Genomic DNA, 15,857 nt, shown 5'->3' on the forward strand with positions numbered 1-15,857 from the left:
TGCGTAGATCGCTCGAGCTGTTTGACCGGAAAATAAGGAGATCGGATCGTAATACCATGCTTGATTTTGTGTTTCCAATTCGATATAGTTATAGATGTCAAAATGAATTACTTTAAGATCTTAGACAAAATTGATAGTTCCTTATGCAATAGTGTTTCTTTGAAATAGTGTTATGTGTATTAGGGCTTAGATAAAATGTTGTAGAAGTTGAAAATAAAAGCCGTGTTGAAATATCAATAATTATTGATAATTTATTCGCAATTTTATTTAAAATACACAACTTCACAATGTTCTGTTTTAAAAACTAAAAATTTAGGTACGGGATATAATTATGGGCGTTCTGCACTGTGAGTGATCACTAATTTACAATTTATATTGTTTTATCTTCTAGAAAATTTCCATTTACAATTTATTATGTACATATATTTTGAGTCTCGGATACCTTTTGTGAGACCAGTATTTACATTCCTTATCACAACTAATCGTACATTACATAATATAATTTGTTTAATTAACTATACTGAACCCACAAATGGTATCTCCCTTTATGTATGGCCACACAATCTCTTAATTTTTAAATGATACAGTAATACAAATGTTTCAATACAACGCTATTAACTGAAATGGCAATTTAACATAAATAACCAAATAATGTGACCTCGCAACTGATTATGTTACGTAAACAATACTTCTGATAGGTAATAAAACCGCTTTATTTACAAATTATATGATTAATAACTATTCATATAAATTACTATTGCATTTCGTTCAATATACTACTCAAATCAAATTTACAAAAAAAACGAATTGTCAAAAATTTGAACACATCACAATTCCTACAGAGCGAACCGAACAGTTCAAAATTAAATACGAATTAAAATAAAACAATCTATACAGGAACGGAATATAACTTAATATATTTACAAAATACACAATGATTTTAACAGTAGGTACCTACTTAATTATATAAATCATCTAAGCGGACATAGTCAAGAACTTATCTAAATTATAATACTGTACAATTTCTCTAGTTGTTGTAAACACTCAGTATTAATACTTGTAGGAAATCGCGGAATATCAAAATTCACACTGGAGTCGAAACTGGGTAAAGGTTAATTTTGAATCGGATATGTTAAATTCAAATCAGCGTGTACGTTTGTAAACGTGTCGCAAACATCAATTCTGTAACAGTCTTATGAATTAAGTGACGATGTGATATCGAACTATGTCAGTACATCAGCTATGTGAAATCACAGAATCTATTTGTGAGTGTCGCGGGCCGCGGCTCGACTTGCAAACGTTTCTCTCGGTGCCGCTAGGCTTATCACGTGTACTCGCTCCTCCAGCCAGTCTGAGGACAATATTCATTATTAGATACAATATTAAGATCTTTATAGTATTTTTAGTTGATAAAAATCAGATCATATAAGCGTCGTTACGAAGACAACCCAGTTGTTTGCTACAACTGTGTTGTCTTACTGGATATTTAGCTCAAATCTATACATTAAAGCTCTATTAACATTCTAATTGATTTATTTTATGCATTACCAGCTTACATTAATATCCTTCTACCTATTTAAAATAGAGATCAACTCCGTATATGATTCTTATGGAGATGAACAAAGGAAAGAGCCATAAGACCATGTAGAGCAACATGTATTTTTATTTACTCAAGTCAAGCAATTAAAAATTGCTTTCTCTTTGCCAAATTACGAGACTAAGGTTTATTTCTAGATAACAAGAAAGGAAAGATGAAGGACATAATTTCTTTTTTTTTAAACGTAATTTCCGGAACTTACCATAGAGTTAAGCTGTGCAAGGTGATGGTGATGGTAAGGATTGTGCGAGGCGGGCGGAGGGGCGAAGCCCTGGTGCGGCGCTCCATACCAGTGTGACATGTGCGCAGCCGCCGGGTGCACCAGACCCACTTGGTGCTGACCTGGAGACAAGGAAATATAGGTTAATAATATTCAATAAGAAAATATATCAACTATTGGTAAGGTTTTCGATAGTAGTTGTTAAGGCGATTGTGTTATTGTGTAAATCTTCTGAATACAGGCTTAATTACTTAATTTTTTAAAACCCACACTATTTTGGTAATTGTAGAATTTAACTTTAAGAAACTTTCACAATTAAAAGTGTAATATTATAAGAAACATAGAAAACTACTCATATATTTAACAAAATACGTACCGAAATCCATAGCTGAAGGGAAGGACCCTCCAAAGCCCTTAGAAGCATCTCCAAGTGGCTTGATCATGTCTCCCATGACCCCTCCCAAGGCGAGAGCACAGGCCCCACCTCCCCCCATCCCCATACCGCCTTTCTTCTTTTTACTCTTACTACTAAGCTTGCGATTTCTTGTCTGGATACCTTCTTTCTTCATTGTCAGTGGCCGGTTTACCTGCAGCAAAGAAATTACCATCTTTACACATGCAGAAACTCTTTAATCATTGATTATTTACATTTTATTTCTTGCATCCTTTGCAATTAGTATCTGAATAAAAAGTCACTCTAACTACACATAAAAACTACAGCAATTAATTGCAAATTCACATAGCAAGAGGTTAACAATCGTAACAACTGAGTCAGTACCTTCCTCTTTATTGCTATGACATGACATTAAAACGGTATGAAAAAACATTTACAATACCAATTTTGAATGCTAAATAAGCGGTATAAAAGCAGCCGGGACCATAAAATGGTATCACAATAGTCGTGTGCGAATATTTAGTTGTTTGGTGACCGATGCCGACATGCGTGAAGGGAACACTGCTTGCATCCTAATTATTGCAATGATGCACTTTGTGACTGTATTCTTTAGTTTTGTGGGAATGACGGGAACTGATTCTCAGTTCCTCTTGCCGGTCGCACATTTAAATGTGAGTTGATGTCATTGGGGACAAGTTCTTCGAAGCACTTTCGATAGTTCTGCGGTTTGCCATTTCAAATTGTGGAGTCACATAGCTAGACTGCGGGGCTAGAGAATTCTTTCTTGAAACAGTTATGGCATTTCGGATCGTTTGCATTCCGTTTTAAATTAGATTATGGAATTTTAATGTTTAACTCAAGTAATTAAGATCGATAGCGCTGTATTGTTTTGTATAAAAATCAAAGCAAACGTGTAGACTGTACATATGTAAATGATTTTATAGAGAAACAATCATCATTTGTGGTGTATGAGTGAAACATTTTTACGAATTGATGACAAATATGTAAAAAGAGTATTCTGATTTTCCCTGTACCATTACGTGCTTTGAATTAAACATATGTGATGTATCATATGATAGGGATAAGAGTTCCTATTGACTTTTTAGGGTAATAGAATTTTTGTGTATTTCGCAGGTCAAACTATCTCGGTCACTTTCTGCACTGTGGTTCTGAGAAGCATGCGTCACGTCGGACGGACGGATGGACAATGAGTTATTCATCGCCTTCCTTGGAACTTGGCGGCATGTGGCCCTAAACGCTTCAATGTTCGCCGCCAACACCGGGACAGGCTGACCCGATCTTATTTATACTTTGGGATATTGGGATACCATGTCTTATACACCTATGTTCTAATTGATATTCATATGCTTCGTGACAAAAGTGAAAATCATCGCAGATAATAAGACAGATTTTGACAGTATTTCTTCACTTTATAAGAAGTAAGCGAAAGATTTCCGATATGTTCTGAATTTTTAATTTCATATGCCAGATATATCACATCCTGAATTTGTAAGTTAAATAGAAATTACTTATGTAAAATGCGTTTATTAAAGTGTCTACACGCAAGAACGGCTTGGACAATTGCGTCCTTAATTTAGGTTAAGAGGCTAATTTTGAAAAAATTCCCCGCAAATGTTGCAGGACAGTGCGTGCTAATTCCAAATGGCCCTAATATGTTCCCGCGAATCGCCCACACAACGTGCCCGCATACCGCGCCGTCGCTCCTTCAATTGAACCAATATAAAATGCATTAATATTAGTGCATATGCCGGCAGATTTGCGAGTGCAGCGTAATTAGGTCATTGAGAAGCCTTCACGTTCTTTCCAAATTGGTGGCATAATCATACATTACCATCAATCGTAGGTACTCTGTATCTGATAATTCATATACTTTGTGTATCTACTTCTCTTATATGCTATGAGCCTTTTAAACCACAAACATTTTTTTTGAAACGTTCAAATAACGACACCTTGCATTCTGCGCACAATTTATAAAAATGGTATTAAAATCCAACCAGGAAAACGTCCTCGGGTTCACATGGTCATTCGTACGTAGTTTGCATGCGAAATATACTTCCTTCTAAGGCTTATAGCTCCATAATCGGAGTCGCGGAAGGTGTACATCATATTGAAATACTGGCATTCTTCACTTCGCCCGTCAAGCAGTTATATAGTTAAGACATCCGCCATGTTGGTGCAGAAATTGCTTAATAACTGGCCATTATGTCAGGTTAATTACATTGCTGTTCCCTCTCCGAGACGATATGCTCTGTATACTCAATAATAATATATACCTGTGTGCGAACAATGTAACCTAATATGTGTTATAATTATGATACGTTATGTCAATATTTGGATGGTATGAAGTGGGGTGACTAAAGTTTAGCATTGCTTGTTCATTGTTAGTTTGTACATTTAATTAGTGTACAAAACAAACCAGCTGTTTTGTTATACCACAAAATAACTAGATTTTATTCGTAATATAATATGCAGTAAGCAAGACGCCCATTCAATGGGAAGGATCATAATTATGAACAGACATATCTTGGTTGTGGCAGTGAATCCGCTACTTCGCTAACGATATACGCACTTTGCATGCAATTCCACCTTGTAGGGCATCATAATTGGGAAACGGCGCGAGTAGATATTGTTTACTGTTATTGTTGATACTGACACAATAGTAATAAGGCACAATATTGCATACATTAATTTTCTCGATAAATATATATTACGAATGGTTAATGTATTGTCATGATAGTTGAGTAGATGCTGCTTAATTATCAATTAAAGTTTAGTACGTGTTTGATCGTATGTTGTTTAAGACTCCATTTTGTTTAATGAATACTACTTCTTTCCGAACTAAAAGCTTTATCTTCAACATAAAATTGTGAATTGTGTTTATGTGAATTGTTCACATCAATATAACAAGTAGGTAATGTAAATTCTTCATTTAATTGTCTTTAATTAGAACTGTGTAAATAACTATATTCATTAAAGCAAGTTTCTTTTAAAAGTTTTTTTTTTATTATTTTACCGCAATAAATAACTTCTGTGCAGTGAATTATTTAAAATATACAGTCCTACCTATATGACAACGTCATGGTAATAAGAATAGGCTTGAAAACAATCTTCTTATATATAAAAATGAATCGCAAAATGTGTTGGTAAGCGCATAACTCGAGAACGGCTGAGCCGATTTCGATAATTCTTTTTTTATTATATTTCTTGAAGTACGAGAATGGATCTTATGTAGAGAAAACGTAAACATGTACCACGGGCGAAGTCGGGGCGGACCGCTACTCGCTAGTACTTAATAAATATACCGTTAATCTGTATAATTAAATACTTAAACTTTTTATATATCTTTTAATTACTCTTTAAACGGTGAAATGTGTCTAAAAAGGAAGTCGATACATGTAAAAACGCAATAAGCCTCAGCTTATCATCGAATCTGATAGTATATCAGATTGTATCTAATCAGTATAAAATTCAATGAGTGAAAAATATTATAATGATGTTTAATGTATTTTCGAATACAGGCATTGGAAGTCAGTGAGCAATTATGAAACAGAGCTCCCCTTTAAGGGTGTGTAGCGTGAGGAAATAACATTTGTTCATATGAATTCCTAAATCGTATGGAAAACTTGTATAGAACATTAAACTTATCTGGAGTATGCGGAATTGAGTATAATTTCTTGTACGTTCCATTATACGACGCATTCATGTCACATTATTTCAAAACTGAAAAATAATTTATAACTCAAAACAACTGTTTGTATTGTATAAAAATACTTGAGCATAATCAATGTAGGTACTTAATTCTTTTCGTAATATCACACTGATAGTAAAAATCGTAAAAAATTAATAATTGACATAAAATATACTTTCATATCACACTAATTACGAACTATTTAACGCGCGATGACAAGCCTAGAATTTCATTCTCAATTATATGTGAATGATAGTTATAAATATCTGTTATCTACAGTGTAACTTACGAGTTACATACCGTGTACTAATTACAATGACTTCAACGCAATGTACGATTTCCATCGAAGTTTTTATTGCAAAATAGTAGTAAAAAAGTCAAACGATTCACGCAATGAACGTGTAATAAATGTAAATTGCCGGCGAATATGCGTGTACTGAATTATATTATGTGACTATGCGTGTGTATAATGACGTTAGGTTTCTAGATTGAGCGATATCTGTGCCCATCTGCCTACAACACAAATGGTATATAAAATCAGTCGGGGAAATAACAGGCTCACATCACAATGCCGTGGAAAATGTACTGAAATGCAATTTTCCCGACATCTAGAAAGCTTCACAGACAAACATAATTAAGGCAATAATGCAAATGTCTCATTGTTTCGGTGTAACTGTTGTAACTTAATTATTTGCTTCTAATCATGGTTGAACCAAACCACATTACCAAAAGTAAATTGTTTTACAACCTTTAACCTTATACATTTCTTATTTCAAAACGTATATATCTTTAAATGAAGGCAAAACTAGAGTCGGTTTGTTACAAATTATGACATCGTAACTTCAACGCAACATGTGAAAAAAGTTGAATTCTCAAACGAGTTATAAATTTCACAAAACAATCAAACATAATTCGCAGTAAAATTAAATAATTAGCGATCAATTACCGTATAAAGTTACAAACGAGGCATTATCGAGAAAAAGCAATGTTCGCCGCTATTGAAACTGATAGCTTACGTGAGACTTCTGTTTTTGCCACCGGTGATTGATACGGTATTTAGTGGCGTTTAACTGACAATGCAACTGCGATTTCTTATACATTTACGCACATATATCATTTAGTAAGTACATTCATATAAATAACAACGTTCATACGTGATACACATTTATATAAATAATAAGAAAAGAGTTGGGCTCTACATTACGGACTACGGTTTTTTGTGATATCTACAAGTCTTATTCTAGTCTTTTTTGATTGCTCATTTCAACACAAATTGACATATACGTTGTACAATATTACAAAAAAATCTTTTTATCAAGCTTTTCTGTATGTTTGTGTTAGAAAATTAGAACTAGAAACAATAAAATTAAATCTATCTTTATGCAGTTTCTTAACTGTTTAGCAAATTGAAATGCAAATTGTTTTAATTATTCTAATTACCAAGTCCCTATGTTCTCTAGTGTATAATATAGTAGTTGAATAAATTATATAAGACAAATGCATCATAAATCTTAGTTGATTAATCAAAACGTAGCTCCTATCGTTGTGACTGTAGGCTCTATAAATCATTCAAACTCATTGTTTTAACAATTATTGACTATTTGTTTTGTATTTGTTTTGTTAGGTAATTGAGTAGTAAATGTACCTAGAATATATTTTAAGTAGGTACTACAAAATATCTATTGCAATTACATACCCTATATTGGTACATAATTCATTAGCGAATATGTATGTATTCAATACACTCCCTAGTGTTAAAATTGTTGGTTTTTTGAGCCAAAATTAAATATCAAGTAATATAGTATACGTTTCCAGAAGAATTTTTTATATTCTTATTTATTTTACTTTTTTAGTTCGAGATGAAAAATCACATTCGCTCTACATTTAAGAAACACAACTTAACAATTTTTTTAACCGATGATAGATTTATAAAATCTCTCCATCCAATCAGAGACGTGTTTCGTGCAATTAAAATATCCCGAGGACAAGGCAAATGTAGCGTGGAGCAAAATAAACGAGAGATGCAATTGTGCGCGACCCGGCCACACGCGGGTTGTTGGAATCGTCTACGTCTTATTAATACGCTACTGTTTGTGCAGTCATAGTACTTAAAAATGTTTTGAAAGTACTGGTAATAGGGGCATTCTATAGGGCAGAGATTTGAAGAAATGTTGTAGCTAGAGTGGACACCAAAATCTATTACAATTAAAAATCGTTTATTTAGTACTAAGTAATACATAACACAATACAACTTGAACTCGACGATCGCCTCAACTAGGTATAAACCTGTGCTAGAGGCGACCGACGCCTTCCACATAAGACATAGCCGGTATAGTACTACACAAAAAATGAATAACTACATTAATAAATATTATAAATTACAAATTACAAAAAACATAAAGAAACAAAGGCCGGAATTAGAAACAAGGTACGTATGAAATAAAATATCAGGCATGCAATGTATGTATGAGTATGAGATTGTGAGCGTGGCGGTGTGTGTGTGTTGTGTGTGTGTGTGTTGTGTGTGTGTGTGTGTGTGTGTGTGTGTGTGTGTGTGTGTGTGTGTGTGTGAGTGTCAGGGTGCGTATGTACGAATATGTGTATATAAATTTGATATGCGGTAATTCTAAAATGTAAGGCTTTAAGCTTTCATAAGATCCTCAGTCTCTGCGTAAGTTAAGGTAAGTAACAAGTTTGTTAGTTTATTCTTCAGATCAGGTAATGTTAAATTACGAGTGTTTAAAACTTTATTGATTTTGTTGTAGAGAAAAGGACCCAAGTAACCGTGAAAACGTTTTGCAGCTGCGGTGTGTACAAACGGTAAGTTAAAAACTCTGTCCCTACGCCTTTTTACAGTCTTCAGATCATTCCAGTTGCGGCGCTTATTTAGATTAGAAAATTAAAATATACAACCATTATACCTACATATCTTTAAATGATCATATTTAAATGCGGATTTGTCAAATATAGATATCAATATTCATACAGTCAAACTCCATTAGTTTATATGTATTCGAAAATACTAACTCAATAGATTTTGTAACCACATTGATAAACTTTCCTACCAAAATATGCATCGTTTCAGTGTCTATACAGTCTACACCTGGTTTTTTAAATAGTTTTTCTACCGTGGCGCCACATATTTGCATCGCTCAATACATCTCAAACGTTGCATCAAGGAAAGGGGTTCTATGTTTTAAACTTTTAATGCAATGTGTTTGGTTGAATGCGAGCGGCTCTTTTGGTGACGGAGAATTAGTTCCGCGTAGTTAGCGCGCGGCAATCGGGCGGCTTGGCGCCTGCGCATCTTGTACCAAAAAGGTTATTAGTTTGTGTGGCTACGATTTGTGTATATTAATATGTATAATGGCCTATAGTCTTTAGAAAACATTTTTTAAATTTATTTCATATAGCACCTAACAATCAAATTTTACTTTTTTAATCATCCTCATCCTCCTTAGTAATCCTCTAATGAAAACTGAAAATAATTAATTAATTAACAACAAATTCAAAACTGTATAGAACTTGTAGATGCTGTGAATGATTTAATATAGCAGCACTTTAATTGGGAAGTTATATAATAAAATTATAAATTACAGATAAAAAAATATATATATATTTATTGTCTATGTTTAACTCTAAGATTTAACTCATATTTTTATCGAGTATATGTTTTACTTTTTAATATACGTTCCCTTCCACTAGGTATAGTGTCATAAAGATTTCATAAAAACATTAAAAATTATGATTAAAAAAATCACACGAACACGAAGTGCGCCAATAACTCTGAGTACATTTAATATCATTCATCATATCGTTGATTGCTCTTTTTTGCGACGTAAGCAATATTTCATAATTAAGGATGTGCCCGAAGATATGTCGATGAAACACCATTCCTTGTTTGAAGTGAGCGTACGATTAAAATAAATACTCCGGGCAGTAGTCGGCAACGGACAGCTGTTTCTCGAAAAGATAATTGAAAATACGATTTATACCGCGCCAAATTTATCGATATTCTCAATTTATAGCGAACACTGACTTTCTCGCAAGTATGTCTATAATTATATTCACGACCTTAGAAGGGCTGCCTTTTGTGTATACTATCGAAATGAATCCAATGCTATATGACCAATACACTACTATAATGTACGTAATTTCTTTTGTTTACGTCAGAAGTATGATATAAATCGGATATGGTATTAATTACATACGAAGCAAACATTCAATACTGATTACTATTTTATAAGCCTATTATTTTCCATATACAGCTACGTATCGATACCACATAATAACAAAATGACAAATACGTACATCAGATAGACAATAATCATCATAAATTTTTAAATTCATTAGGTATAATATATTTATAAATAATCTTCCATTGAAACAATAATTACCTACTATGTATTATCATAAAGCGGTCGTAAATTATTAAAATGAGTAATATAAATAAATCGGCAGTTGATTCTCAAGAATCAAAATGAAGTTACCCTCGCACGGCTATATCTCAAAAACAATTATGGAAAACAATAAATTTATGGTCAGCCTGTGGCACTGAACTCGGTCCAATTAGATGTCCGTTACGTCCGCACTAAATCTCACACGGCTACCACGCTACACTAATTCATACAGATTCACCAAGGAGCAGCTTTAAATGTCGACACGGAGATCATCGATATAATATAATCGACTCACACATCACTACGCTCCTTGAGTCCTTTATATTAATGGATACTTTTTTACGTAATGAAAATGCAAATTCGCACCTCGAGCTAATAGAAAAAATACAAACAATGTTAATTGCATTATGCGTAATGTCTGCCTGCACTTTTCACGCATATTTACACATTCATAAGTTACTTGAGCATATTATTAACTAATAAACGGCATCTTTGATGTAATTTTTTACACGAAGCTATTTTACTATCAGTCAAGTATAACATCAATTGCTTGAAGCGAAATACTCACAGCCGTATTAACTTTTCAATGTAAAAAAACTTAATTCACATCTCACCATTTTTTTATATTTATAACACATATTACTCATTACTTCGAAATTATTACGACAGCGACATCTTCATAACCACAAAATGTTATTTAATGGCCAACTAAAACGAAATTAAAACAATAGCAATAACTTTAAATAAAGGCAGCTGTAGCTCACCACGCCACGAGACCAGACAAATTTACGGTAAATACTTAATTTTTATACAATTTTATATCTGCCGATGTCATTGCGAAGGACGACCTCTACCACGGCAGGTTAAAGCTTACCTAATTCGATATACAGTACATTGCTTCTTTTATTTAGATCATAAAGACTTATATCCCAATGACAGACCAATGTATGACGATATTTTAGTTGTGCGGGAATGTCTCGTCGGTTAGATTTGGCCGCAAGCAGCGCGTGCCCGAGCTTCGCACCTGCTCCTAAGACCCCAGTAATTATTCCACGACTTATTATATGATTATCAGAGTTTTTTTGGTGCTTTCAATCAAATTACACCTTGAGTTCGAATAAGATGTCATAAATTTTATTTTGTCGTTATAAGTTCGGTTAACTCGCGTGGTAACGGTGTAAAACGGGGCAACAATTATTTTAAATTCAATTTGTAATTTGTGTTGGGTCTTTCGAGAGTTATTTGTGGTCATTTACATTAAATTGTGTAATTTTAAAGTAACCGCTGTATCCCGCTGACTGGCCTGAATTAAAACTTATAATTATTAATTTCGTTACAGCACATATACAACTCAATTACGGCTATCCTTTTCAAATATATAATTTGAAAGCCGTGACATTCGTAATTTATTCACATAAAATTAAAATAAAACGGAGCGTCTCGACGTCGCGCTGTTTAGATCACCTAGTTGATAATTCTAAATTTGTGCTTATGAAAACGCAGTTTCGCAGTGGAGCACATCGATGTACCGATAAACAAATATAATTAGATGTGGGGTGTAGGAGGTATCCGGATAGTTGTGATCTTATCTAGCAACCGCGCTTTGTGTCAAACGTCAGATGTTTATCTGAGATGTTTACAGATGTAGGGCCGAAGTTGGGCGCAATCGAGCGGTACTCTATGCTTCATGTACAAGTTAATTAACTGTGCTCTACCGAATGTACTTTGAACGGGTTAAAAAAATGTTAGGCCTAATTATCGGTTCATAATTATTATAGGTACGAAAGGGTCATGACACAATGTGAGAGAAGTGAACTAGTGTAAGAGTGGTAAGTAAACCGAGAAATAGAACTCTCTACTATGTTCTCTCAGTGTAACATTAACAATAAAATGTATCCTACTTAAATTATTGTATTAGGAAATATAAGTAGGTACATTTGTTTTTTTTTTTATTAAAGTGAAACTTTTATTACATCGTCTCAAACTTTTTGGTCTGTGTAGCGCATGTCGCGTGACGCACGATACGTACGATAATTATCGTACAAATACGATAATTTTTAGATAAATGTCTATAGTGTGAAAAAAAGTTTCACTTTTACCGTGGTTTCATAAAACCACACAACATTTTTTTTATTTAAGAATTCTAAATGCAACCAATCACTGAATACCTAATACTATTCGCTATTTAATTAAACCAGTTTTTAGTTTCGTGAATTTCAAAACACGATCCCTATTTTGATCACTATTCATCATCAATAAATCAAAGACATTCCACCCAAGAATTTCGAATCAACATTCAACAATTTCTTAGAATAATTAGATAAACTGAAGTTTAAACCCCAGTCGATATCAAGCTGGAATACATTGCCCGTAGATCACGCTAGATGTCGTTGATACGTTGGCACACGGCCACATCTCTGATGATTATAATATCCACTTGTAATTAACATCTCGATGTAATCTTATCTTAATATTTAGTTTTGAATACCAGTGCCGTGGATGTTCTCATTTTTATTAGTTTAGAGTAGGAGGTGAATTAGGTCAGTAATAAGGGAATATTTTGTCCGATTTGTTTAATTAAAAAACGCTAAGAACACACACATATACACTTTACACTTACATTACACATAGTAAGCATTGATAAACAATTTAGAGCGACCTTCTATTCCTAGACCTTCTAGCGTCGTTATCTATTAGACCTATATAGGTATATATTCATTATAAGTCGACGTTACTCAAGAACTATATTTCGAAACTTCAATAAATAATTTAGCTTTATTTAAAGCATTAATCTCTATGAAGAAAAAACAATAATTGCGCAAAGGACACGCGTTTATCGCATCGAACGATCGAACTGTCGCGCAGCTGCCTTTTGTTAAAGCCCCCTTCAAAATAATGTAAATTTTTACATGTTGATGAATCTTAGTAATTATGGTTCATATAAAAAACGAGAAATATTTAACGTCGGAAATAACTGTATACTATGGATAAGTAAAGATGGTTAAAAACGTGTTTATAGGAATATTTCAACTACGGTATTTTAGTGTATGTAAGAAGATTATGACCTAATGTTGAGAATTACGGTTATCAAAGACGCAAAGAATTCGAACGGAACGCATTAATACAACTTTATAATATATCCTGAAGAAGCCCAGTTTCCCAAACACAAAGACAATAAATCAGCTGAGAATCGCTCGCTAAGCGGAATGAGAGCCTCATGAATAAAAACATGCTATTTAGCGCAACACTCCGTCTTCAGACCAACAAAACGGTTTTATTTCGCTAGCCGATACACGATATTAAACTCTAACAATCTGAATTGAGCTTCCAAATTGCTAATAAAGTTTATCGAGCCACTGGCGGGCATCGCTCGCCAGTTCTACGCAAACACATTTCCGGCCGAACGCTGCCGGGAAAAAGCCATTTAAAACAAAAAAAGAAAAAAATGGTAACACGCCGCGCGCCGCGCTCGGACACTTCCGGTGGGCGCCATTTTTTCTGTATAGCCAACAGATAAAATCTTTCCGGCCTACTGCACGAACGCCCACTTTATTTCTTTTATTTTAAACAAACGATCACGTTTTGGCGAAATTAGATCGTTCGATTTGACAGCACTTCTCGATATTTTTTATCACCCTACGATACAATTATTTTAGAAAGTTCCAAATTGATAAGCGACACCGTACACAGCGAGCTATAATTTTAAAGGTGGTTCACGAATAATCCAAGGACGGCTGAATATTTTGAGGTAAAATGAAACAGCAGGTTCAAGCTCTATGTTAATGAAATTGCTGTTCAAAGTTGAATATTCAAATTGATGTCATTATAACATTCGCCCAACGTACCGGCAGTTTGGCGACCAGCCAGTGCATGTGTAATGTAGTGTAATGAGAAAATTTAACTTTTTTATCTCACGCGCGATTAGGTTCAACAGTTTGGTACTATTCGAGCCTTTATTTTAAAATTTAAAGCCCTACATTATCTCCAAAAGCTCCTCGAAATAGCCGTGCAGTTTCAGTAATTATCGCGTAGAAATGTTAATGCACCAACGAAAACTTCAAAGATTTACTTTGTATCAATAACCCAACATTAAAATCTAATGTAAAAGAAAAATAGTTGAAAAAACAGTGACTGTCAGAATCCCTCGGATGTTGGCTGAACAAAACAGCACTTTAGACGAAGAAAAAAAAACTAGGAGAGCGTTCTCAATTCAAAAATTGAATTGATCGCCCCATTGTATTCGAAATGTATCATTTGAGCTGTTATTATGGTGGCTCTCTCTCTAACATTCTATGCAACCTGGTAATCCAATACTTTTGAATAGAAGGCACTTAACGTAACGATCTAGTTTAGAATGGTCCAAAGCGCCTTGGCTTATGATTTGTTTAGTGTTTTATTAAGAAACAAATAAGGATTGCTTTGTCTTATTTCGAAGATATGTAGCAATGCGTGTACTTTTTTATTTTATAACACTTTCGAGTTGTTTTAGTGTTAACATTCATTCAGCTACTGATCACTTCATAAATACTAATAGCTCTTTTTGTATGAAGTGCATCGTAATAATACAGTAAGTAGAAATCACTAGTTACAAATACAATGCTCAAATGAATAATTTCGTACAAACAATATTAATTTGAATTTGATGACCATTGAAAGCTCAAGGGCGAATCTTCTAAGGAAGTTCGTATAATAAGAACTAAGTAAATATAAAATATAATAACAATAAAGTGAACCAATAACAGACGATCGCAAAAAGTTAATTCCAATGATCTGTTTCAAATCCACAAAAAAATGGAATCTAAACCACAAAAACCTAATCGCGTATAACTTAAGGAAGTACCGAATAAACGAGCGTGATAAATTAAATAAACAAACTTACAAAAACCCACGCAGACAACCACCTTTTCAATAAAAATATAAGTAAATTGTATTTTAGTATCTATCATGTTGCAATAAGAAGTACATTAGCTTATCACAAATATTGATTCTATTTAAACTTTATGGAGTTAATCCTATTGAGTATATGCGATCAAAATGAATAATGCGGTTTCTATATTGGTTAAATGTATTATTTGGCGAAGCGAAATCTTTTATGAATCAATTTCAATCGTCTTTATAAATAAACTTTCCCATATCAATCAAAAATAAGTAATGTAATATGTTTTATATAAAACAATGCCACTTATACCAAGAGCTTATGAATGGTAGCGACTTGAAACGATTGAGCTAATTTAAATAATAACAATGAGCGCAACAATCGCATTTTAAATAATAAAACAGCGGTAAATAACTTTAGATTAAATTTTAACTTTGTTGTTTCTTTAAATTAAATTATTTATTTATTTAAAAATAACCTCCATACATATAAATGAGAAAATATTAACATAACCAATAAATACAATTTTAAATATCTCAAATATAAAATAACTAAAAGAACAAAGTAGCTTGAAACATTCGTTTCAATAACAATAAAATGTAACCAGTAGGCAGCATTCGGTCGCAAATACCAAAAGGACTCTATAAATATTTATGAGAAG

At 33.3% G+C, this 15,857-nt stretch overlaps 1 protein-coding gene across 3 annotated transcripts in view; it reads right to left on the bottom strand.

Moving 5' to 3' along the window:
- Nucleotides 1-225: 225 nt before the first annotated feature.
- LOC123692641 (GATA-binding factor C-like) overlaps nt 226-15,857 on the bottom strand; it is a 77,454-nt gene continuing 61,822 nt past the window's right edge. For all 3 annotated transcript variants that reach the window (XM_045637409.1, XM_045637408.1, XM_045637407.1), the window contains exons 6-8: nt 2,194-2,404; nt 1,800-1,939; nt 226-1,351 (exon numbers count right to left, since the gene is read on the bottom strand). In XM_045637409.1, the coding sequence (XP_045493365.1) occupies nt 1,325-1,351; nt 1,800-1,939; nt 2,194-2,404 (378 nt within the window). In that variant the 3' untranslated portion in view covers nt 226-1,324. The remainder of the gene's footprint in view (nt 1,352-1,799; nt 1,940-2,193; nt 2,405-15,857) is intronic.

The sequence above is a fragment of the Colias croceus genome, chromosome 6 (genome assembly GCF_905220415.1).
Source record: "Colias croceus chromosome 6, ilColCroc2.1".
Classification (NCBI taxonomy): Eukaryota; Metazoa; Arthropoda; class Insecta; order Lepidoptera; family Pieridae; genus Colias; species Colias croceus.